This window comes from Nanorana parkeri, unplaced genomic scaffold, assembly GCF_000935625.1.
Source record: "Nanorana parkeri isolate BGI_ZX_2015 unplaced genomic scaffold, ASM93562v1 scaffold1304, whole genome shotgun sequence".
Classification (NCBI taxonomy): Eukaryota; Metazoa; Chordata; class Amphibia; order Anura; family Dicroglossidae; genus Nanorana; species Nanorana parkeri.
In genome coordinates, this window is record NW_017307572.1 from 452,078 (window position 1) to 479,201 (window position 27,124).

At 39.9% G+C, this 27,124-nt stretch overlaps 1 protein-coding gene across 1 annotated transcript in view; it reads left to right on the plus strand.

The window, feature by feature from the left end:
* Nucleotides 1-27,124, plus strand: part of LOC108797592 (aldehyde oxidase-like) — a gene marked incomplete at its 3' end in the record, with an annotated part of 47,800 nt that overhangs the window by 13,320 nt on the left and 7,356 nt on the right. The window contains exons 4-13 of the mRNA XM_018569211.1: nt 2,268-2,376; nt 10,044-10,170; nt 12,666-12,727; nt 13,656-13,778; nt 15,877-15,957; nt 16,871-17,012; nt 23,354-23,446; nt 24,405-24,556; nt 24,924-25,017; nt 26,657-26,766. Coding sequence (XP_018424713.1) covers nt 2,268-2,376; nt 10,044-10,170; nt 12,666-12,727; nt 13,656-13,778; nt 15,877-15,957; nt 16,871-17,012; nt 23,354-23,446; nt 24,405-24,556; nt 24,924-25,017; nt 26,657-26,766 — 1,093 coding nt within the window. The remainder of the gene's footprint in view (nt 1-2,267; nt 2,377-10,043; nt 10,171-12,665; nt 12,728-13,655; nt 13,779-15,876; nt 15,958-16,870; nt 17,013-23,353; nt 23,447-24,404; nt 24,557-24,923; nt 25,018-26,656; nt 26,767-27,124) is intronic.

Here is a 27,124-nt window from a genome sequence, read left to right on the forward strand (position 1 = left end):
ATTCTATTGCTTTGTTTTATAATGGACGTCTGTAGGGGATAACCTATTAGGTAAAAGGTTTGTTGACACCTCACCTTCACACCTACTCTTTATGGTTCAGGACTTTCCACAGAAGGTTACATGTTAACAGGGCCATCCCTATAATGAGGCAGCCTGAGGCTATTGCCTCAGGCGGCATCTCTTTGGGTCACGTGGGGGGTAGGTATAGTGGCCTGGTCAGTCTGCTGCACAATGTTTGCAGTGTGCCTGCCGCCCCCTTCCCGGTCAGAGCGTTCCAGGTTGCTAAGAGCTGGACAGGGAGATGTGCAAGGGCCATACACATCTCCCTGCTTAGCTCGTGGCAACCTCCACTCCTGGTAACCTGTTAATGTTACATCTTGAGAGTCCAGCACAGATTCCTGACCTCAACCTAATGAACAACTTTAGGATAAATTGGAATGGTGATAGTGAGCCTGGTCCATTATCATCACCTGTCCCAACAAATGCTGTTTGGGCTAAATAGGCCCAAATTCCCACAGACACATTCCCAACATCTTTTCTAAAGCTTTTCCAGAACAGTGGTGACTGTTAAGGCCACAAAAGGAGGGGGGTAAGGGAAGCGCCGCATTAATCCCAGTGGTTTTATAATGGGATGTCCAGCAAAGCACATATAGATGCCATGGTTAGCTGTCCAAAAACATTAAATCCTTTCACTAAAAATATATGTGCAGTGTGTTGGTGGAGCACTGGGCTCGAGGCTGGAAATTATATATATATATATATAAATGTAACTGGGATCTGGAGCTCTGGAGATCTCTTAGAGCTCTGGGTGGGATGAGCTCTCCAGTCCTGGGGCCAGGTGTTACCAATGACCAGTATAGCTGGATCAGGTGGCTGAGAGCAGCCTCATTAGGAATCTGGACCAGAGTTCAGAGAAGTGTTGGAGTTGTGTGAGTGCAGGAAGCACAGAGCCACAGCAGACTCAGGTGCGTGTGGGACACGTGGAACAGCCAGGGAAGGCTGGGAGAGGTCGGGAAGGTCGGTGACCCTAGGACCGCTGGGACACACTGCTGAGAGAGCAGAGTGAGGGCTCATGAGGAAAGCTACTGAGCCATATAAAGGACTGTCTTATGTTGCTGCTGCAAGCTATTTTGTGTTTTCCCTTTGAATAAACTGCATTTTACTTGACTTACCTGGACTACACTGGAGTGTCCTTGTTACAAGATATCTATCTATCTATCTATCTATCTATCTAGATATATTCGATTTTTAAATATATTATCATATTCTTCTATATGTACCATTGACTAGCCACAGTTTTCAATTATATTACCTCGTTATGATTACTAAAGGACTTTTTATTACTCTCTCTGATAGGGTTCAATCATTCAGCTATATTTATGTACAAATATATCTTTCACATTTTTCTTTGCTTATTATAAACACATCTTATTACTCTTCTAGGTTGTGTTTATATTTATCACTCTTTGTGAAGATTATACCAAAATGGTGATGTTTTTATGCCTTGATTTAACTTCATTTTATGTTATAAAGCATATAAACAATGATTCATTTTTATACTATAGAGAATAGATAATGATACTTTTATACAATAACGCATCTACGCATCTATGTTTTGTATTAAGATATTTTAAATACATTTTTATTTTATTCTATATTATTTTGTTTCTCAGCCCTGATGAAGGCGGAGTGTTAAACCCTGGAAATGCATTGGCTTATTTTATGTTATGCTAAGTAAAAATTTACTAAACCTCCAACATTTCCAAAAGGTGCTCTTACCTGCCTTATACGTCTTAACCTAGCCATACATAAAGAAAAATTTGACCGGTTCTAAAAATTTAAAGGAGGCTGGTGAAGAGTGACTGCAAGCAATTAGCTGTAGTCACTGTGTTGGGGTAATCTGACAGAGGTGGTGGCCAGCTATTTGAATACAATAGTAGCAGCAGAAGAGTCATCCATTCTTGTTGTTTAGCGTGGATGGAGGAATCTATTAGATTACATTCGTTCAGTGAGGAAAAATCTAAAAGTGTATGGCCAGCTTTAGGCTGAAAATAAATCTGTGGGGCATGCGTGACTGTGTATGAGATGTACAAAGTATTTGTTATACAACAGGCAAAACAAGCTTTTACAATGAATTTTGCCTAGGGAAATATTATTACGCAACTTTTCAACTCCCATTATGGCTTGTGATGACAAGTGTGCATTTTAGAATGTTTTGGCTTTATCCCATAGTATTTTATTTCAGCACTATTCTTAACTCCTTCAAGCCATTATTCAGCCAATGCCTGCCTACTGCCAATATGTTTGCTACAAGGAGCCGCAGTAACCACCGTGGAGGGAATCGGGAGTACAACCACCAGACTGCACCCTGTACAGGTAACATAATAGTTATATCAGTTATACTGGATAATGAAAATTGTCGAAAAGGTAACACAGAGCGGGGAACATACAACATCCAATCTAGTCTTAGCTTTTATTCTGTACACTGAACAGAGGAAGTGAAACAATAATCTAGATTGGCCGCCCTATGCTCCATGTTTCTTTGCTTTTTCATAAGTTAGCCCGCTAATATTGTAAATGTGTTCTGCATTCAAAACTTGGCAAGCAGGATTACAAATATTTTATCTACTTTTAAAGTAAATATGATAGATTTTTTTTATTACTGTAGTAAAAGCCGCTTTGTTATACTACGTATGCAGTAAGCAATAATATCACAGGTGTCCTTGGTAATTATATGTGGGACTTTTTCCCTCTTTGTGTAAAATCAGATAATACACATATGTGTAACTTGCCAGTACAGAAAGGAATGCACGCATAAACCAGGTAATTATTACAAAGATAGAAAATTGTCTACAGACTTCAGGAGAGAATAAGACCAAACTACAAGCCAATAGACCATTTGTAAGCCAATAGACCATTTATAAGCCAATAGACCATTTTAATGAAAAGCTTCACTGAAAGAAATATGAAGGCTGCCATTTCTGACCTTTTTCTGAAAATGTTAGTTGACTGCTGCCTTCTGCTTTGATACACTTTGATAGTAATGCAAGTCAAAGTGTAATCTGCGAACCTGTTCTGGGTCTTTGACTGCACCAAAACCATTGGATCATCATGGCATCATTATGTTGGTGGAGGTGAAGGCTGGAGTGTTTATCCTGTGAAAACGAGGATTTGCTAAGCCCTGTGCTTTCAGAGATGTTGGTTACTACCAGAGTTGCCTGCATGGGGAAGTGGTTCTATAGGGATTGAATTGTTTAAACAATGAAAACTTTCTGCCTTTAAAGTCTCCCAATTTAGTCCTTAAAATGACACTAAACTCAGTAGTTAAAGGAGAACTATGAGGCGAGTGCTTTTCACTCACCTCTTAGTTCTAGCCGACCTGTGACAATGAGACTGCCACAGGTCGGTTCAGTAGATCGGGAAGTGAGCGAACACATACCGGTGTTCGCTCACCTCTCGATCCTGTCACAGCTCTCTGCCGTAACAGGGGAGGGGCTGAATTCCCCGCTCTGATCCACCAGCGCTGACTGGCGGATCCGACGGGGGAAGGGGCGGGTACAGCTGGCTCTGCCTCTATAAATAGGCAGAGCCAGCTGTCACTCACGCAGCTGGGCGGATCCCGGCATAATTGTTGGGATCCGCTTCAGCTGCGGCGTCTCAGTATACCGCGAGCATTAGCTCGGGTATACTGTGGCGTCTCAGTATACCGCGAGCTGTAGCTCGCGGTATACTGAGCTGAGGGTGACGGGAGGACGCTAGTTTGTGTCCTCCCGTTACCCTAAGGAGAACTATGGGGAAAAGCCTTAACCCCATAGTTCTCCTTTAAACCTTAAAAATGCATTCAAGTACCAGAACTATTAACAAAAATGTATCTTATTTGGTATCACTCAACTGTAGATCCTCAAATCATCTCTGAATTGGTGCTGACACTGTCCTTCCTTCTGGAGGGTGGCACTTTTTGTTTCTCATGGTCCCTGTGTGTGTTGTAAAGTAGCCACTGCTCCTAGCTCCCTCCGGTGATGGACTACAATCTCAATACAAATTAGAAAACTAAATGTGAGATTGTAGTCCATCACAGGAGTTGGCTTGGAGCAGTAGCTACTTTACAACACACACAGGGACCATGGGGAACAAAAGTATTCCCCCTCCAGAAGGAAGGACAGTGTCAGCACCAATTCAGAGATGATTTGAGGATCTACAGCTGAGTGATACACAAATAAGATTCATTTCTGTTAATAGGTAAGGTACTTGAAAACATTTTTTAAGCTTTAACTCCTGAGTTTACTGTCACTTTAAATATGATGTGACACCCCCGGGACTAATAGGAAGGAAGAGGCAGAGTATGTAAAGGGGAGATTGACTTCAACAGAAAAAGTCAAGTCAAGTTGAACAGACACTTCTGTGTCTTTGTGACTGAGCATGGAAGAGCCCAGGGTAATATTACTACACTGTATCTCTGTACTACACTGTAACATTAATCTCCAAACGATCAGCCGCACAGAAGCCAGGGTAAATGTAATCCAAAATGTATTGAAATAAATCCAAGCAGATTCCAAAAAACAAGTCCAGAAGAATGATAAACAGCATATACATCATCATGAACATTTCCCACACCACGCCAACGTCCCTCACAAGTTTCACCACCTGGGCTTAATCATATTATTCAAAGCCCAGGTGATGAAATGCGTGAGTGGCGGAGGCGTGGTGTGGGAGATGTTCATGATGATGTGCATGCTGTTTATCATTCTTCTGGACTTGTTTTTTGGAATCTGCTTGGTTTTATTTCAATACAGTTTGGATTGCATTTACCCTGGCTTCTGTGCGGCTGATCGTTTGGAGATTGGTTTGAGTAAGTGAGGAGCACACTGCAGCCTGCACCCAGGGTATGGATTAATTGCAGCCGAAGCTGGAATGGAGCCGTGAGTGTATGGAGCTTTTTTGTACACTGTAACATTAGTCTATCAATTTGCCTATTAAGCAGAACTAAAGTATATTTTCTTTCATTGCGATTATTTTTACATTTTCAAATAAAAAGTATTGGAAGAAAAAAGGTTTAACCTTTGCGTACGGAAAGGATTCTTCACAGTTAGAGCTGTGAAAATGTGAAACAGATTACCTAGGAGCTAGTTCTAGCATGTATTCCTAAATGCACAGAATATTACTGGATATTGAGTTCTTATAGGTATAATTCAGGGAATATCTGATTGCCTTATGGGATCAGGAGCAAATTGAACCATGCTTCATAGGGTTTTTTTTGCCTTCCTCTGGATCAACATTGGGTAATTGTGGGCACAGCGTTCTGTTTAGGTTCTTCTTCTCCTCCTTCTACTTCATCCCTATAGGTTGAACTCGATGAACTTGTGTCTTTTTTCAACCTGACTAACTATATTGCACATATGCACACAAGAAATGTTATAGATCAGTGTTGAGGGAAGTAAGTGCAATTTGAAAAATCTGCAACTCCATGATGGTTTTCGCTCAGGTCAGATAAAAGGCTCAATTCACAAAACTTTATCCACAAGGATAAGGATCTTTATTTTCATCAATGGGGCTGTAGTTTTGTAACACAATGTAACACAGCTGAAAATAAGGATCCTTATCCTGGCGTGTTCGCTTTAAGAATTGAACCTCATGATGAGTCAAGCGACAAATACTGATGTGAACTAGCATTAGGACTTGTTCACACATACTGCGGTGACTTGTGCTGTGCTGCACTGGATCAGCGGAGGTCACCGCTAGCACACATAGAAAACAGTTGCTCCCTATGTGTCCCATTCATACTACAACGTGGGTGTGATGGCTGGGACATTGCTTTGCAATAAAATGCCAACATGTCACATTTTATGGCAGCCCAATGGATCCCACCGCAGGATGCCCCATGGGGACCTGAATGGAGTATACACATTGTACACGCCATGTAAACTTAGGGGGGAAAAAATGTAAACAGTGACAGCTCTAGGCTGTCTGCTAAAACGCTAAAATTTGTCCACAGAGTTCATTTCTCTGCAACCTTTATACATAGTGAGGTGTTAATCATTCTATACATGGTTTGAATCCTGTTAATTATTACTGCATGAAGAATGTGCTGTAGTCTAGCATATCAGCATTCTATATTATCATTGTTACCTTTATAGTATAGTCTACAAAAGAATTTCCCCTTTCACACTGAATACAGTATAAGAAGATCAGATTTTATGTTATGGGGAGGATAAAATACTGTCACGAGTGCAAACACAAAAAAATGGTTTAAAGAAGAACACCAGGGGAAAATATTATTAACCCTTGCAGTGGGGCTACCCCCACACTGCAAGGGTTAACTACTTGTTTTTCACTAGGTGACTATAACTTTTTTTATAGCACCAAACGCTGAGCTTACTCCCTGCATCTCTGGTCACTGAAGAGTGTCTCCTCAGTGTATAGAACGTGATGACTGTGATGGAATGGCCCGATCCGAACCCAGTGTACATCAATAACATGTGACTATACGTAGTTCTGAACCAAGCGAACCATCGCAAGGATGTGGCGATACCACTCCCAGCCTCACCCTGAACTGACCTTTCCCAGCTCATTGGACAACAATCTCAGGCCAGCAGACTGAGAGCGATCGTCTCTATGGTTGGTTAACTCACACAAAACAATAGCTGCCACCACGTGTTTAAAGGGAAACACAAACCGTTCTCGGCAAATACTGTGACAATTCAAAAACATAAACAAAGCCTATGATACCATTGTCCTTTTAGACAGGAATATGACAGGTTTCACTATACAGTATCACTCTTCACGGAGACCCAGATACTTTGAGTTCTTATTTAGAGCTTAGAGATGAGCTTAACAATTTTTAAGATTGTCCATTAATGAAAAAGAGACGGTGCAGGCAAAATACACAGAAAAGATGATAGAGACAGAAATAACAACATGAAAATGAATAAAAAGAGAGTACTTAATAGTCTTGAGTTTATAAGTTTTGACAGAGTCCAGTTCAATAAACAAAAGATGGATCTGAATGGCTTGGAAAGATTCTTTCTTGAGGTTAAAGGGGAACTCTTCTTGGATGTTGCACAAGCTTTGATGTTACAAGAGGCTCCATCTTTTTGTTAGTCCTCTAGGGGGTGTCATGGAGCCAGCTCATAAGGCCGTGCTGGGAAGGGTGAGCAGGATGGCTAAGTCTTTACGATGTCCTTTTCTGTTCCTCCCAAAACTGTCAAATTCATAACTATCCACATAGCTTAATATTCTTACCTATCACTGTCCAATAACCCCTAAATTATTGTGCGTCATGAAATTAGCTTTACATTGGGACCAAACTTGACGTATGTGTAAATTAAGGCTGGCCCAGAAGGGTTAATGTGGCTCGTCAGGCCTCTGACTATTGTAACCCACCCATGATTGATATGTGTGGATTTGTCTTGACTAGACACAGCTATTTATGCCATTCATTTTACAATATCATTCTCCATTTCTGAGATATGAAAATTCGATTAATATTGTCACTCTCCGTTTATGACTCTCAGTGGGATACCACACATTCGTTCCTTATCCACCAGGCAATCTGTAGAGAGTTAGCTGAACTATGCAAGACCATTACCATGGTATAAGCAATTTACAACACCGATCGTAAAAGATCATTAAGGATAATCCACCCCAGGCCAAGGGAAAGCTCTAGATAAACAATCCTGTTTGATTAAAGGAACCAGATCAGCAGATATCTGGTGCTGGAATTTGAGGATAGCTAAATAAAATTAGGAGGGAAGAGAGAATTTCATACTGAATATTGATATGTGCAAACCTCATTACCATCACAAGGATTCTTAAGGTGCCCATACACCTTACGACCATCGCAAGACCTTTGTCTTGCGATGGTCGTAAGCTCATTGAAAGCTCATACGATCTGCCCATCTTGGACGGCAGATCGTACTTGCGGGGCGGGCTTCCGATGACCGCAGTGAGGGGCGGGCTTCCGATCACTGCGAACGGGCAGCGTGCGCACACCGGCCCGTTCGGCAGTTGTTGAACAAGCAGGCCAATAACCTGCCAAGAATCGTACGATTCTCGGCGGGTTTTCAAGCCTGCTTGTTCGACAGAAGATGTGCGACCGTACAGTAGAAACGGTCGCACGACTTCCATACACTGTACGATTCTCGTACGATCGCGGGATTTCCCGCGATTCTCGTACGAGAATCGTACAGTGTATGGGCACCTTTAGACTGCTGCAGAGGAGGGGGAGAGGGGCTCTAGAGATCGGCCTAAGAACAAGCTGGCTCGATTGATCAGGTGAATATAACTTTTTTTTTTGCACCTAGACACAAATAGGCAGTTAACCATTGCAGTTGATACATTTCCTATTTAAGAGGGTGTAAAGTCATCCAGAAGAAATTAAGATCTGCTCAGCCACTATTATAGTAGCTGATGATTTGAATAATTAAATTGTTAGGTTCGCCCTGGAAAGTGACACTGAAGGGACTCAAACCCCCCAGTAGTGGGCCTCAAACCCACGCCTCCTGGGAGGACTTAACTCGTTAAAGTTTCCTGGGATTTGATTGTACTGCCAGTTTCAGAAAAATACTTGGGGATATAGAGTCACCCAAAATTGTGTATTTACTCTATATTCAAAGGTTTTTTGTTAAAACAAAAGGTTATATGTGAAACTAAACGGGGGGGGGGGGTGTGTGTGTAGCATAAACCAATTAAATTAATGCACGTATACAACAAAACTAATCCTGATAGTAAGGATCATGAGACAACCTTGGGGGAGATTTGCAAAGTAATCAACTAAAGGCAGAAACGGAGATAAGAGATATAATTTGCAAAGACTAACATTTTAGAAACATCTCAATCTGTTTTCTGTAGAATATACTGAAAAACACAATTTTGCTTGCTCAGACATTAACTGTGTATAACCCAGAAACAGGCACATGAAATGAATCACCCTTTTAGTCCCTCCTTTTATCCCAACGGGATAACACTATATAGAATATTCCCCTTATACTGGCGGAGTGTAGTAATGGGAATCAGTGGAAAAGATTGTCATTATTAGTAGATTAGAGATGCATGGCAAACAGCAAAACCCAACTAAGCAACAAACGGCTATAATTTATCCCAAACCCCACATATCAGGTAGCCACCCAAAGATCCAGTCCCACCAATTACCAAAAACAACCTGTTTTTATTCCTGACGCCAACTCATGCAAAGATTGGATATGTGACTGGATAGAAGTAGTATGATCAGTTAGATTAAAACAACACATTCCCTTAAAATGTTTGCTTTTTATTTGGGTTTGGGTTTTTATTAAAACTAGAGAGAACTACTATCATTGGGATCAAACCTGTGTGTGAGTACAAGTGTAAGCACATCCGACACTGTACTGACATTATTCCATTTTGCGTACAATTTTACCATTTAGACAAAAAAGGGATAATGTTCCTTCCTAAATAACCATTTTACATTATACATGCAGCCTACTTAGTTTCCATACTTCAATTTGTACATACATTCACATCCCTCATTTACACAAGTGATGGCAGCATATATACTGACATGCCTATTATATTAACAGTCAAGGAAAAGATTATTTGACCCTTCTCTTCAAATTTAGCAACAATCATTCAAACATTTTTTTGCAATGGCTAGTAACCAAACTTCCCTTTAAGCTTGACTTCTATTTAGGTCGTCAGTAGAACATGCAATCACAATGTCAAAGCTGATTGTTCCCAATCATCGGTAGCGTTTGAGAACCACCAGCTGTGCAATATGTCTGCAGGTGGCTCTCAAAGCTAGAATGTTTATCAATTTCCAAAACAGAAGGGGTAAACAAGCAGAACCCCTGTAATATAAATGGGCGGTTTTAAATTGGACATGTGCTTTTGCCCATGTAGACAAAAGCAAGATATTCACTTTAACAGTGACCCTACCAGCCCCAAACATTTCCCTTCACTTTACCACCACTCATCTGAATCGAAATGATCATTTTAACTATAATGTAGGTTTGTCAAGTATTAAACAAAGAAATGGTTTCAAAATTGAATGTATGTAATTTTTCCTGCAGGAGAGAATAGCAAAAGCCCATGGATCTCAGTGTGGGTTCTGCACCCCTGGAATGGTGATGTCCATGTACAGTTTGCTGAGAAACCACCCTGAACCCACCATGGAGCTGATTCATGAAGCTCTGGGAGGTATGAGAACTGCCTGTTTTCTTACTACTTGGAAAACAGTACAATAGCAGGACTGCAAAATCTGTTATATTGTAAAGGTGTACTAAAGAAAACCCGTGACCACCAGCAAATACTGAAACCTTGGTGCCTAACACTTCTTGTTATTTACTGTAAGCCAGTCAGTGTGATGGGTAGCCTGTTTAACCAGTAGTGAAGTGCAAGAGACAAGGACATGGCTATGTCAGTCACAATGGAAGTGGGTTGTTTCCATACACACAGATATAGGTTCTGGCTTTAGAAGATGCTCTGAGGTACACCAAAACATCTTCGGATACTAGTACCACTTTCGATTTTGGTTGTTAGCCAAAGGTTTACTTAAAATAGTCCATCTCTGGCCTTTGCTATTTGTTTGCCAGATATAAACAAAAATATGATAACTGCTTATTATAAAAAAACATTTGCCAAATACCGATACCGACCCTAATTTCTACTCTAACACACAAAAAGAGTTCATAGTGGAATGCTCTATTCCCATTCATTCTTTGTTGTTCACATTTTCTTATCTACTGCAGTTATGTGGAAAATATGGAATTTGCTCTTAAACAATATCCTTAAAGGAGAACTATGAGGTGAGTGCAATGAGACTGTCACAGGTCGGCTCAGTATATCGGGAAGTGAGCGAACACATACCGGCGTTCACTCACCTCTCGATCCTGTCACGTGTCTCTGCCGTGACAGGGGAGGGGCTGGATTCCCCACTCCCCGCTCCGATCCTCCAGCGCTGACTAGCGGAACGGACGGGGGAGGGGGCGGGTACAGCTGGATCTGCCTCTAGATAGGCAGAGCCAACTGTCACTCACGCAGCTGGGCGGATCCAGACATAATTGTCGGGATCCGCTTCAACTGCGGCGTCTCGGTATACCGTGAGCTGTAGCTCGCGGTATACTGAGCTTAGGGTGACGGGAGGACGCTAGTTTGTGTTCTCCCGTTACCCTAAGGAGAACTATGGGGAAAAGTCCTAACCCCATTTGTTCTCTTTTAAATTAGAACTCTAGACATCTATTTATGTAGTTTTGCATACAACTAGAACATTAAACTGTCTGGTTTTGGAATTTGTGAAGTTGAGGGTTTTTCACTTTACCAAAATATCAGAAATATTAATAAAACATCAGGACTTTGACTTCTGAGAGTTATGGAAGCTCCATTTAACTATCCTGAACCCATTCTTCTGTCTGAAAACTGCCTCTAATTAGCTGGAATTATGTTAGATATTGAACATAAAGGAAACCTAATGTAACGTCTCTGCAGCGCAAGCCTTGGATCACAACTGCGGAGAGGGTACTTGCGGTTTGATCAGTTGATGGTCTCAATTACTCACTTTAGTATCGTAGAGAAATATAGAAGACCTTTCACATCATATAAACCGTACTGAAAGGTTGTGTATGTCAACTGAAGGAAATAGGTGGGAGAGGGTTAACTTCTGCAGGGTTAGACTGTGGTGAGACCCGGTACTGCACAGGGAATCCCAGTAGACGTATACTAAGAGAGACAAGTGACTTCCTTATAATGACAGTCAGCTGGACTTGACTACAAGCAAGTTATACTGTTATTCCCCTGGTCACACAATACAGATTTAACAGTCCCGGCTTAAGTACGGATAGTACGGATACTTGCGGTTGGAAGAACACTCCTGGTATCTCCTATGGCTGATGATGGTGAGCATCAGTAGTCCTCTCTCTAGCCGTCCTGGTCGGCAAACTCAGACTTCCCCCTTGATGTGCCTTGGAGCTACCGCCTGAGTGGGGTTTGCGAGGTGCTGGTCCCTGGTTGCTGCGGTCTGCGGTTGCAGAGTGTGAATCTTCGGCGTTCACTGTTGCAAACAGTCGGACGCTGAAGATTCGTTTGGCCCCGTCTTAAGGAGCCTCGTGCGCCTGCGCTAATAGGAGGAGGAGCCGAGGGTCTACGTGCGCCGCGAGGAGACGCTACAGCCCGTTGTGCGCATGCGCGGTCCCGAGTCGTGATCCCGGGACGTAACGAGGTAGGCTTCTTACACCTAACCTTTATTACAAATACAAAAATGGTGAAATATGGTTTTCATATTAGTTAAAGTATTATTATTATTATTTTAATCTGTGCTGTCCTCACATTGAGTGCACCTACAAAATACAGTGGCAGCTGTCAGTGACATGGCTTTGTTTATCAACCATGCCACTGACATAGTGTCACTAATATGACTTGGTTAATAACAAAGCCATTGTGCCAACCAGAGTGTCAACTTGACAGTCATGCAACTAGAGGGAGATTTCCACACTGATGCTTACCTATTTCTTTCAAGACAGATTTTCTTTAAAAATGTAGTTAAGCTGCAAACATTTGGATTATTGGATTATTCAGGTGAATGCCATTTAAGGCCTATAGGCACCTGTAGGTCTTCCTGAAAACATATTTTCTTGCAGGAATAACAGCATACAAACTTTTATTTCACAAGCATGTATTTTCTCCTACCCTTTTTCCAGGTAATCTCTGTCGCTGTACTGGATACAGACCAATCATGGATGGCTGCCTGACCTTCTGCAATGTAAGCAAAAAGGAAAGAATCATCTCTTTGAAATGTGCTTCCCATTATCACACAACTTACTGTGATGTCAAACAACCAGCTGCACTTTTAACCAATAACAAACCTAACTTTACCTACCCGCGCCTCCTCTTTTCTCTCAATTAAGCTTTTATTTCACTATAAAGGGACATTTTTTTAGGGGGATGTAAGGAAATGTATGGAAGACATGCACATAATCTTGTATACAGCATGTGTATTTGGTACATAGAGAGACACTGTGACCTTGCCTGTATAGGGCAGATTGAAGTGTCTCTGTAAAGTGTATCCCCTAATCCCCATATACTAACCGTACCTGCGCTTTTTAGCAGCCTTTTGTTTCGATGCAGCCAGCAAATATACCCAGCACTTCAAATGTCGGAGGATGCCACTGTCCCTATACCCTGCCTGGGCACATCCTTATATTGCACAGTCCTTGGTCAAATAAAATATCCTAAAGTGATTGAGCATTATGGTGATCACAGTGATTTTACCAAACAGTCAGGGATTTGGCTGTTTTAAGAAAAGCAGCTAATATATGTTTAAGTTACAGTGGTAAATAACATTTGTTGGTCATATTAGCGAAATGTTATACAACCTCTGTCATGTTTTCAGTCTTTATTCCCATTCGCATGATTTGTCTTTGGCGTTCCGTAATTGGAACAGGAAGTGAGGGGAAATATCCCAAAGAGGTTCACAGACGGCAATTAAAACCCAGAGGTTCTGATTCTAATTCTGTCCTAAGCTGTTTTTTAAACTAAAATAGATGGCTAGTACTTTAATTTAAAGGTTATTATGGCCAATGTGTAAGTCTTATATTGTAAAGCCTGCATGTCCTACACCCAGTACTGCAGCAGTAAACCTTATAAGATTATTATTTTATTTTCATGTTTTAATTAAATTTTTTTTTTAGAAAAAGGATTGCTGTCAGCTGAAAGAAAATCAGTCTTCTTGTGTGAATGAAGATCCAAATAATATGAATGGAGTTAAAGGTCTACTACAGGAAACTAATAACTCTGCTTCAGCTTCTGTAGATGTAAGACACTTTTTTCACTTATCCATAGACATTCATGATTTATTGGGTATAAATTGTTTGTCCACACATCTGCATGCATATATTTTTTTCCAGATAAAATGCTTCCAGATTGATATAAAGGCATTGACAGTAGAGGTGCAGCGAAATAAAAATTTCAAAACCGAAATCAAAACAAATGTCAGGCCGAGACCGAAAAATGTTTTTTATTTTAACTTTTTCAATTTTTTTTACAATGTATTTTTTGTATTAATTTTTTATTAAATAGGTTTATTTTTTACTTTACTTTTAGGGGCTTTGGGGAAATATTAGGGGTCTAAACACACCCCTGATATTTCCCTTTTAAAATAGAAAAAGAGATTGGGGACACAAAGTCCTCAATCTCTTTTTTTCTGCAGCCCCAGTTATCAATGAACAGGAATCCTCTATACGGTGTGTTCCTGTTCATTCATAACATGAGAACATAGTGTGTTTACTATATCCACAATCATGAATGCACAGGAGGGGATGTAGATCACTTTCCATTCATTCATAATTGAGGCTATAGTCAACATACTCTGTCCTCAATTATTTACAAACACTCAGCGATCACTGAATGTTTGTACTCGCTCTCAGTTTCTGACAGCTGTCATCACAGGAGGCTGAGCGAGCGGAGCTCATCCTGCTGTGACCACACTGACTGTCTCCGCCCACACTGTTCTCTGATCTGTGACAGGATGCTGAGCGGTGCGGGGAGGAGAGACGCCGGCCGCTCACAACGCTCTCCTCCCACAGCGCTCGGCCATTCTGTGACAGTTTCTCTGGCACACACAGAGCAGCGCCCAGTGGGGAGGAGAGAATACACGGCTGCAACGCTGTATCGTCCAGAAAATGGCACTTTCTGCATTATGCCAAAAGTGCAATTTTCGGCCGATATGTTTCGGCGGCCAAAATATCAGCCTTGACTGTATAGGATTTATCAGGAGTTTCCTTTTTCTGTTTTATGATAGAATGGCACCACTCCATCCGCTTCCCCTACAAAAAATTATATAAAAGGGAAAAGGTATGACCAGGGCACAATGGATGCCTTGTGACCCCTGAACCTATTTAGCCTCTGTGTGTGCAGAAATGTATTTTCACACAAAGCATAATGCCGATGACTCCCAATATTTCTTCAAGATCTAGACATTGCCATCTGGTTGTGTCAGCCTTAAACAAAATCATTATTATTTCTGGGAGTGATCTATTTAGCTGAGAAGAAATCTTAAAGCAGCTCTGACGCTATTTACAAATATGAAAACAAAGTCCTTTCTTGCAAAGAGAACAGTTGATATTTACCTGTCCTGCTGCTCATGCTGTCAGTCTTCACCTTTAAAGAGCTGAGCTTGCTGGAGACTCTTCAGCATTTAAAAATTTTGGAGTGTTGGATAACTTGTCCCCCTCAGTGCTCTGTGGTTCCTAACGCCATCCCCACCCAACTACACAAGTAGGAGCCAGCAGATCGATCCATGGAATGTTGAGGAGGTCTAGGAAATGTCAGATGTTGAAGATTCTTTAGAAAGCTTAGCTCTGAACGAAAGTAGGCATGGATTTATAATGAAACGTGAAAATATTTGTAATTATTATCAGTGATTTATAATAATTCATATATTTAAGAACTGATTCTCTTTTGAAACCCAAAATTGCATTCATTCTTACGTATGGAAGCGCTCAGTCACAAGATTGACATTTTCTTAGAATAGGGCACATTATTACACACAATATAAGCTATCAGGTTTATTCACAAAAGGGTGAAGAGTTTGTAGAAGGCAGGAGAAGTGAACAATCCAGGACAACATAGCTGAACTGGAAAGTGAGCTGAATTGGAGATTTTTTTTCCAGATCAGCTATTTTGGCCTAGATTGTTCACTTCTCCAAACTCTTTACTCTTTTGTGAACAACCCTGCCCGTGTTGCCTAACACTGTATTTGTGTATGTGTGTGTGTAATATAAATACATTATAATGATAAAGAATTCTGGTTTGCACATAAGGGCTTTTGTATCTTTTGATATTTCCTTATTTGTAACTCCCTTATTAGCTTACCATTTCATCTCAGTAAAGACTAACTATTGTTTTTTTCAGATGTGCATAGGATTATTCGAAGAAGAGAGTTTTGTGCGCCTGGATCCAACCCAGGAGCTAATATTTCCTCCAGCACTCATAGTAAGCTTGTCCTCTATTTTTTTAGGTATCTTGGTGCTGCATGCGTTTTCATGAGAAGATTGTTGGAATTTGTACTTTGTGTGTAAATCTCATGGTGTAGGGGCAATGGAATTGGAATTAGCTGGAAGCCTTGTTTCTACGCCACTGTGTTTAACAATATTATTGACAAAAAAAACTTTCAAAATGCCAAAGAAACACTTTTAGACTTTTTCAATAGATAGAGCAATCTACAAAGTGCAGTACATTGTAGCAGCCAATCACATTTCGTATTTACTAACCTGATTCCAATACACTAAAATCTGCTTAAACGGTATGGGTTACTGCAATTTGCAAATGATCATAATGCTCAATATTGTTTAAATAGGCCAATCAGTGTAGCTTAGCACCAATGGTGGTACACAATCTGCTGTCAACAGTGGCGTATCCAGGGTATGGCACATGCCCTGGGCACCACTTGCTGGGGAAGGCACCATATTGTGGGTCAGCAAAAGTTTGCCAACCTACCGACACAGCTGACTTTTTTTCTATCCCCACCCCTTTTCCATACATACACATTTCCCCATCTGGCTCTTAGCAATCAGGGATGCTCTGGCCAGTGCGCCCCTAGCTTTCCGTCCAGCTCCTGGCACAGGAGCTTGGTGGGATGCCGGTCAGGGCGTCCAAGGTTGCATCTCCCCACCTGACTCTTGGCAATCATAGCGGGCGGGGAGATTTGTAGGCAGGCGGGGCACTCTGGCTGCCGTCCCACCCGGTCAGGGAGATGTGTGTGGCCCTGGTTGCCAGGATGCCAGGGGTGCAATTTGTTTTGTAGAAACGGCATCTGGCTGTCAATTTATGACCTTTTTCTTTAACAGTTCATTTCCCAGTAAGGCCTAGGAATGTAAGGTGTTGTGTTTTTTTTTCCACTTGTCAGCTAATGGACAATGAAAATAAGAAAAGTCTGAAATTTCAAGGAGAGCGAATTACATGGTTTGCTCCCGCCAGTCTCCAGGAATTACTGAAGCTCAAGGTTACATATCCAAAAGCACCACTTGTAGTTGGGAACACTATGGTTGGTAAGTGAGGAGTTATTTAGAAAAATACATGAAGATAGATAAATCAGTCTATAACTGATTATTTTGAAAGTATAATACGAGATTGAATAAATAATGTGACTTTGGCACCTGGTTAAGAACTTTTTTCAATGATCAAAGGAATAGAATAACCCATTAACCAGTCCGCTTTCAGTTATATATTTAGCTTCTGGTGTTTTTCTAACAAAACATTAACTCTGTATAGGTCATTCCTATGCATCAAAATGATGTAACAAAAAATCAAATACCAAGTTAAAGCAGTTATACAGGTTATATATCAACCACATGTTTTATGCATAGCATCCTAAAAGCAGAAATACAGAAAAATGATTGACAATTAAACTAGTATACAGTTCTGCTGATCATTCGTTAACTTTATCTTTTGAAGTATCATTTGTTTAAACTTTTTTTTTTTGAATTGGTAATGAATAATCTACTACCAGGTATATGGCCTTGTTTGAACACAAAGCAAATATTTGATTTACCTTGGCTGATTATCAATTTGTTGCAAAAGTACTGAGGCAGCTTCTGTTCAAATGAATGCATACGCATGTAAAAGTCATAATGTTTTATATATAAAATGAAAGGCCAGTGATTTGTTATAACACTATTATAGACACTACCACTGCTGACTCATTTGTGAAGCTTCATTTATCATCTTTTATCTTCCTTTACTACTTGGCTTGTTCTGTGGATTTGATTTACTAGATAGACTGTTCACTCTGCAAGGTAATTTGCACTTTGCAAGGGAATTTGCCATTAGTTCAATGAATGAGGTAAAGCTCTGCCAACTTCCATCACCCAGTTATGTGCAAGCAAAAATACTGTTTTTTTTTGTTATTTTCTTTACTCATAATTCTTTGCAAAGTGTTAAATCAACAAATGAATGGAGCTCAACCATTGAGACTTTTCAGGTGCTACATATTATGACAGGATATGTGTATTTTATGAATAAAACATTATTATATTGTTAACACAATTAAAGGATTCTGTACAATCAATATAAAAATTGCACCCCCAATAGCCCATACAGAACATAGTAAAAACCAAAACAAAATCTTAAAAATGATTGTAATTGTGATGTTATGACTACCGCCTGTTGTACTTTACCCTTATATTATCACCAATAATTAGGGATTGCTTTTATGGCAGTCCGTCCGTGCTTGTAAGATAGGGACCTTACTCTGTAAGCCCCTCAGAGGCACAGACTGATGTGCATTATGCAAAAGCACGCCAAACATTTCCTGCACTATATAAATAATAACAATAAAGAAATTGCTTGCAAATTTAAAAAATAATTGATCCTGGATGATCCTTCTGGACATGGCATTGTTCTTCAATGTTGGCATGTGTTTGTTTTTTACTGCTTCTTTTTTAAAAGTTAATTTATATATATAGTTTCTCTTTGGTCCACCAGTACACCAGTCCTGAGTTGTGTACGGGCAACTTGTGCAAGAGCACAACAAGTGTCAGCAGTTCCTGTCTAATATACCTTAATCCTGGTGTTCTGTGTGAGGTAACTACAAGTTTCAGCATACACATACATGCTGTCCCTGCTGACTAGTAATGATATATATTTAATGTTGCATTCATCTATCTACATATAGAGAGATGTATATCTATGGCTATCTATATAGCGACATGCATGTTGATGCACGTTTGTGGATATGCATATCCATGCATGTGCATATATCTGTGCATATATATGCATATATATCTGCGCATATAATGTGCAGATATATGCATAACATGCTTGTGCATTAGCATGCATATATCTGAATGGATATGCATATCCATACACGTATATGTATTTTGATGCACATCAATGCAGATATATTTTTGTTAATACACGTACATGGATATGCATGTTGATGCACATGAATGAATAGTCATTTTCATGCACGTGCATTGATTTGCATATCCATACAGATTATACATATGTTGATTTTATATAATGCACGTGCATGGGTGTGCATTTCCATGCATATACGTACACATACATAATATGTATATTTGTATATATGTGCATACCTATAAATGCATGTATAGATATGTATTAGACATGTGCGATTCGTTCCGAATCGAAATTCGGATGAATTTTCGGAAATTCGGACATTCGGATGTATCCGAATTCCGAATTACAGATATAACAAATGCAAACGAATCCGAATTTCCGTGTCCGAAATTCGGTAGCGGTAGTTCGTTCGCACGTTCGTTTCGTTTTCGTTTCTTATTCGTTTCGTTCGTTGCAGCAAAGACATTTGAGAAGGAGAAAAACATTTTTCCCCCTCAAATGTCACTTTGCTGCGAATGAACGAAACGAATAAGAAACGAACACGAAACGAACGTTCGAACGAACTACCGCTACCGAATTTCGTCCAAATCCGAATTCCGAATCCGAATTGACTTTCACACCCGAATCCCGAAAAACGAAATAACACAAATCCGAATTTGAAACGAAACTAAACAAATTTTTTGGCAGTGCACATGTCTAATATGTATTTGTATGCATAAATATGCATTTCTATATGCATGCATACATATGTAGATATGGATGTAGATACAGTAAACTACCAGTTACCGATGGGGATTGGTAGGTATCGGCTAACTGTAGTTTCTGGTTGCTTGAGAGTTAATAGAAACTAGACTGTAGCGTCGATTTACTAAAGGCAAATAGGCTGTTCATTTCACAAAGGAATTTGCATTTTTCAAGGGAAGTCCCTTTAGTGTAATAAATGAGGTGAAGGTCTGCGGACTTCCATTACCCAATCATATGCAAGCAAAAATACTGTGTTTAACCACTTCCCGGCCGGCCGTTGTAAAAAAACGGCCGGCCAGGAGCTTTCCCGCGAGCGGGAAATGCCCGTTATTTGAAAAGAGGCGGCGATGCCCGTTAATATACAAGTGATCCGCCGGCTATAGAGCCGGCGGATCGCTTGTATGAGGTCCTGTGATGTGCGCCCCCGGCTCCCCCCCTCCCGCTGTCAAGCTGGTCCCGGGCTCCGCTGTGCCCGGTGCGAGCCCGGGACCAGCATACGGCCTCTGTCACAGGGGATCAGAGGGAGCTCAGTACACGACCTCCTCCGGTCCCCTCTCCGCTGTCAGAATGCGGAAGTGGTGTATATTACATCACTTCCGCATTCTCGTGTCACTCTCCAGCTTCAGATGCTGGAGAGAAGCTGATCTCTGCTTCATCAGCTTCTTCAGGGGGGTCCTACGTGACATTTGGGGTCTTTGATGTCTCCATAAAGAGGACCTGTCACATATTTTGCTATCACATAGGGGGGCTAGAAAACCCCCTTATGTGATAGCAATAAAGTTAAGTGGAAAAAAAAAAAGGAAAACAAAATGTAAGTTCTCCCCCCAAAAAATGTAAAGTTACAAATAAAAAAGAATTAAATTATTATTATTTTCTTTTAAAGTCCCCCCCATACATATACGCATGCAAACATGCGTTGGGTGTGCATACGTGCGAAAACGACAATTTCGCCCATTACGCTGCACATGTTACATATCACCGCGAACGTCGCAGTGAGAGCAATAAGTCTAGGGCCATCAATCACTGATAACATTAAACTGATGAGCGGTAAAAGCTTTTAAAGCGTCGCCTATGGTCAATTTTGGGTATGGTAGTTTTTTGCAATTTCGGTAAAGCATGACATGTTTGGTGTCTATTTACCCGACGTGACCGCGTCTTTTATATTTTACCAAAAATATGGGTAATAATCATTGTTTCCTAACATAATGGGAAAAAAATTCCCAAAAATTTCAACAATTTTTCCTTAATATAGTAAAAAATAAAACCCCCAGTGGTGATTAAATACCACCATAAAAAAGCTCTATCTGTCCCCAAAAAATTGTATAAAATTAATTTCAGTACAGCGTTGCATTACGGAATAAACGTCAGTCAAAGTACCGCAGCGCTGAACACTGAAAAATGGCCTGGCCAGGAAGGGCATCTAAACACCTGGTCTTCAAGCGGTTAAATTTGCCTTGCACCTGGTTGGGTATTCTTTGATATTTCCCCACATTCACCAAGCTAAAGGAAAAGTCTCCTGCAAAGTGAGCAGCCTATTTAGTAAATCAACCCCTGTGTTACCATGACATACAGTAGGTCACATTGCATTTTACTTTTGTTCCTTGTTTCCAAAATGTGATTTAACCCTTTCGCTGCCAAGGACGTATGGCATACGGACCTAACTAGCAGTGCAGCCCTGAAGGTATTTGGCACATTTCTACATAAGATAAATACTTTCCCTGTGCCTCAACTACATCTCTTTGATGTTGTTTATTTTCTAAGATTGACTTGGATACAAATTTGAATTGTTTCCCAAACTTCAGTTATGTCACAAGGTTTATTGTGCCCTATTACCTTTTGGCCTGGGTTTACATTACCTTTACCTATTACCTTGCCTGGGTTTTCTGTATTACCTTCCGAAATGTTGAAATCTGTTATAACTTTCATCTGCATTCCCTTCTGTGTTTTACTAGTACAGATAATAATTACAATGGTTAGCCATAGGCCGTACCCTGTCGCTAACTAAGCGAATCATGATCTAGATGTAGAAGTGAGGAGATTAAGAGGGGACATTATTTTAATGTACAAAATGTTTAGTGGTGAGGGCAACATCAGCAATAAACTGTTTACAGTAAACTCCATAACAAAGACTAGAGGCCACCACCTAAAACTGGTGGAGAAAAGATTTAACCACAAGGGGCGTAGGGACTTTTTTTCAATTAGAGCGGTTAGGGTCTGGAAATCTCTGCCACAAGCAGTGGTATCAGCAGAGAGTATTGAATCATTCAAAAAGCATTTAGATACCTTCCTCAGAGACCGTAACATACAGGGGTACAGGGACTCTTAAAAACAAGGTCACAGGGACTCCAGTACACACATGCAGAATCACATACAGACACACAAAGGTTGAACTTGATGGGCCTGTGTCTTTATTCAACCTCAAATACTATGTAACTATCTAATTATTCTCCATCTCACAATAGCCACTAGAATACAGAGAATCACACACCTAAGGTCTGTATATTAAATCTTTATGATCCCTCTAATGCCTGGCCAGTGCCAATAAGGTGACCATATTCTTTCATAGCAATTCAAAATAGCAGAAGAAACACGCCTACATAGATAATTATTAAAAGGTCCAGTTTATTTAAAGTACATTTAAGACACGCTTAAGCATTTTGGTCGGAGGTCTTTATTAATAGAGATATACAAATTTAATTTAATTTGTAAGAAAAATTCAGCAGCAGTCAATCCTAATCTTGCCAAAAGTTTCACAGAGAACCACAATGAAGATACATCTGGTCTTACATTCTAAGAATTAGAAACAAATGACCCCTAATAACAGGGTGGAGATCTCAAAGCTAAACTAATATCTAAAGAGGCATTTTGGATATATTTGCTGCAAATCAATTTACCATTAGGGCTAAATGTCAAATGGGATATAAACCTGTATGTATGTACAGTGTGTATCTCCATTGTGGGCAAACATTTTTTTGTATATCAGTAATCATAACACACCTTTTGGGCTCACTGTACACTTCTCCATTTTGTCTGCAGGTAGCAGCAGATTTGCCCATTGGCAGTAAAGGGAATTTGTCAGCATTTGTAGGGGACAGAAAATACCCACATGTTTTGGCATATGGGTAGAAGCCTCATTTGGAGACCACAAACAATTGCCCTGAAATGACTGCATCTTCCATTTTGGTCATTCAGTATTCAGGAAAAAGCTTTGAGCTTTGATAGTCAGGGACACCCATACATGAACAAGTTATTTTCACAGAAGATGCAGAATAACCTTTCATGGCTAGTAATCCGTCCTTTATCCTAGCATATGGCATCTTTGGTAAATTGTGTTTTATGTCAAATCGTACATTCCAAAGCAATCTAATACTTAACAAAATGTAAACTGTGAAGTTAGGCCCCGGCAATATCTATGACAAGTCCTATAATGCAACCCACCAACTCTGATCAAAAGCAGACAGATCTTTATGACATTGCTGTGCATTTTTCCCTGTCAGTCCGTGTCTATTTATCTCAATCTCTGTGTGTCAGTATCGTCAGTTTTGGTGTATTTAAAGGAATAACTTACCTCCTGCAATTCAATACATTGGATATTAGAATTCGCCAAGCGGTTCAGTGACCTTTTATAAATAACCTTTCTCTGTCATGCATTGCAGTTATCTGACCATTAATCTCCTCTGATGAATTCGAATATTCTTATATTTTTTAGTATGAGGTACATTATCCCAGATGTTGTATATTAGCTAGTAAAGTTTTCTAACTTTTTTCTTGTTTTTTTTTTAAGGTCCAGAGATGAAATTTAGAGGGGTTTTTCATCCAGTCATCATCTTCCCTGGAAGAATAGCTGATCTCCATGTTGTGACTGAGGATGATACAGGTTAAGTAGGAACTATTTTGCTTTTAAAGCTGAACTCCATGCTAAACAAAAATGTTGTCTAAATATAAGAGCCATGCGTATTTTTACTTGGGATATCAATATCCTTTGCATATTTCTGCAGGAGTTTGTCTTTCTAAAAGACATCAATATTTAGTGAACCTGAGCAGGTTCAAAAGGGAACTAGTGCAACAACTATGTAGAATGACAGGCACCCTGTGATACCTGTGGTCTGTGTTAGTCTTAAAATCCCTATATCTCTGTGGAGTCCTTTAATTCCTATGCAAAGGCTGGACACAGGGCCTGAAAGTTGAATTTAAAAACACTCCACTTAACCCTACCAAGGCTCTAGCGACATCAAATAACAAGAGGTGAAAATTAGCACCAGGAGCGTAAAGGACTTAATTCAAACTTAAAAATACGTTGAGGTTCTGTGCACAGCTCGGTTCTAGGATCAACATAAATACAAATCAGAAACTTGCAGGTCCCCAAGGTTAAGGCTTCAGTACTGTAGTTACCTGAGACACCATGTAGACCAGGTCATGTAAACTTTAGCATTATAATTTTATCATTGTGTGTAAATGTTTTTAAAAAAAACGGGTTTCCATGTATAGTTGTTAATTATCTCAATATATGAGAGCAAAATGTTTTATTTGTTTTAACTAATTGCTGAATGAAAACGATAGACTCTCTGCAACAATGATTGGTAGCACGAGACCGTGTGACCTACGCTATCTAGGCTAAAAGCTGGCAAACTGCCGTGCTCTGTTTATGGCAAGAGAGAGGTATCTTTTCACTCAAACATAGGTGATTTGTAATTAAGTGATTTGGCAATGCTGATATTCGGATTTATGTGAAGTGTGAATTTTATTAATAGGTCCACGATAAGCTACCAATTTGATCTGAATTAAAAAGCATCAGATTCTACAATGATTGTCTAACCCAGTGTTTTGTTTTATAGGAATAATAGTGGGAGCAGCTTGCAGCCTGACAACATTGAAAGCAACCCTAGCTGAAGCTGTCTCTGCACTTTCCGAAGACAAAACCAAGCTGTTCAGAGCCCTTCTGCGGCAACTTTCTACTCTAGGAGGTGCCCAGATCAGAAACACAGCTGTAAGTATGTGCAATGTACTAAAGCTGACCTTCGAAAAGCAGATGCGTTTCTGTCAACAACAGGCAAGAAGATATCTCTTCTGTGTTGCAGGTACCCACCACTGTTTCTTGTGTGATGCACCCAGCAGAAAGTTAAAACTTTCCTTCTTTCTTTTCTGCTGGGTTGAAGAGTGATTCTCCAACAAGCTGGAGAACCTCTGTGAGTGTTAATGAGAGCCTCAAATTCCATAGACCTAGTAATCACTGTCAAAGCATCAGATTGGATATGATTTGGTCAGGATGGAGCAGTTTATGACGACTCCAATTTTTATACGAAACATCAGTCAGCAAGCTCTGTCATTAATTATTCATCTCAATCCCTTTCCAGTCTTTAGGAGGAAACATCATCAGCCGCTCTACAACCTCTGACCTGAACCCGATACTTGCAGCAGGAGGCTGCTTTCTCAATTTTGCCTCGACAGGTAATGGAGTTGAAACTTTTCTGGTCTTTAACTCTAACTTTCTAAAATAAAATGGTTGTTACCAAAAATCATTTTTTAAGTAATGTATGTATATATAAATATATTTAGGATGAACAGATGACAATAAAAGTAAACTTTTATGGTGCGTTAGTTAAAATTAACAAATTAGCAGCCTTGACAGTGAGAAGGGTGGTCACAACTAAGGCCTATATAGTGTATTTTCTTGCCTTAAGAATTAGGCAGGGAAAGGTCACCTCTCATGTGACCTTTATTAGGAGATGTCTGCTGGAAGGAGGGGGAGATGGTAAAAAAAAAAAAATGCAGTTTCCAATCGGGTAAGATACTCCAATTTCCACTTTATCTATGTTCTCCATCCTTTAGTACGTGCAATGCTCCATTAAATTACTGTACACAGTGTTTCATCCAGTTAATACATGTACTGTTGCACTGAATAACTGCAGCTACCCAAACCAGTACTATTATTAGACACTCACCTGCAGGACTCCATTTCAGCCAGCCAAAGAAAGGGCCACACAGTGAAGACCTCTTGAGCAGAGCTGAAGATAAGTATTTAGCTATGTGATTTTCACTAAAGGTGTATAGGGAAGCAGTAAAGGACAATGTCACTTTAATATAAAAGATTTTGATAAATGGGCAAATACAACTAGAAGAAAAAAACAATGTTGAATTTCATATTGAATTTGGTGTTAAGGTAGCAGAGGCTTGTAGAGTGAAACAGCTTTAATATTTAAAGTATATCTATCTTGTTCTGATATCCCATTTGAGTTAACAATAGTGCACACTATGAAATGATTAAAGCCCATGTCCAGATGAACCTTTTTTTGTTTTTGTTAGATTATGAAAGGACTAGTACCTTGGTCAGGTTGTTATTGCCTTCCATGTCCCCATTAGGAACATTCCCTTAACTTTCTGAGCAGCATGGTGAAAGAGAACATCCTCTGCCAAGTCCTAATTGCTGTATCCAGAGTTTTAACCATTGCCCACTCTAATTAAAACTGATTTTTGCAGTAGATGCATCTGTCTACTGCAGCCTTTCTCAATGTTTTTACCCCAGTGGAACCCTTGAAACATTTTTCAGAAGAACTCTTGCTAAAAATTATACCTATAATTTGCAGTACATTACCATAATCATCTAATTGTAGAATGTTTTTAATGTAGGAATAAGTAATATGGCATATCTAGCATATTTAACACCCTGGGCACATCATTTTTATTCCCTCCTGCTCTGTACAACAACACTTTTAGTAATAATTCTGAAATTAAATGAATAATATCAACAAACTCAGACAGAAAAAATTGCACTGTTGCCTAACATTAGTGGTCAGTACTCTTGTAGAAGTGCCCCCTTGCATTGGTGGTCATTGTAGGTAAGAGATCATTTCACCAGTGCTCACAAGAAACCCCTAAAAACCTCAGATGGAACCCTAAGGTTTAACAGCACCCTCGTATAGAAAGGCTGGTCTACAGTTGTCTGCAATACCTGCAAGGATCTATGACTCATCTATCACTCCACCATTACAGAAAACCTGATTATTACTGAGGTTCTATATAATAATGTATGCATAGAGATGATGTCCCATTTTTTGAGGTAAAAGCTTTCATTTCTACTTTCTATCAGATGGTGCCAGACAAGTTCCTTTGGACGATTCCTTTTTTTCTGCATCTGGAAAATCTTTCCTTAAAGCTGAAGAAATCTTGTTGTCTGTACATATACCATACTCCAGGAAGGTATGGTAAACTCTTTAATATGCTTACAGATGAGGGCAGATGTTCAGTGTATTCAGTAAATCAATTATAATGTTAAAGTGCAGATAAATAATTGCTGCTTACTATCAGAGCCCACACTTTGCTCTTTGCCGTATTGAACAAGCCCAATACAGTAAAAAAAAAGTTACAAAAAAAAATGATATTAGAGATAGCATTATGCTCTTTGTTTGAAGGCAAAGTTCAAACCTCACCACCCAGCCAGTCACCAAAGATATATGGATTTTTTTCCATAGGTTATCTTGGAGCTAGAAATATAGTATGTAAAAGGTAAGGTCAGAACAGGATTTTTATACTGTGTGTCTGATTGAGATATATATAT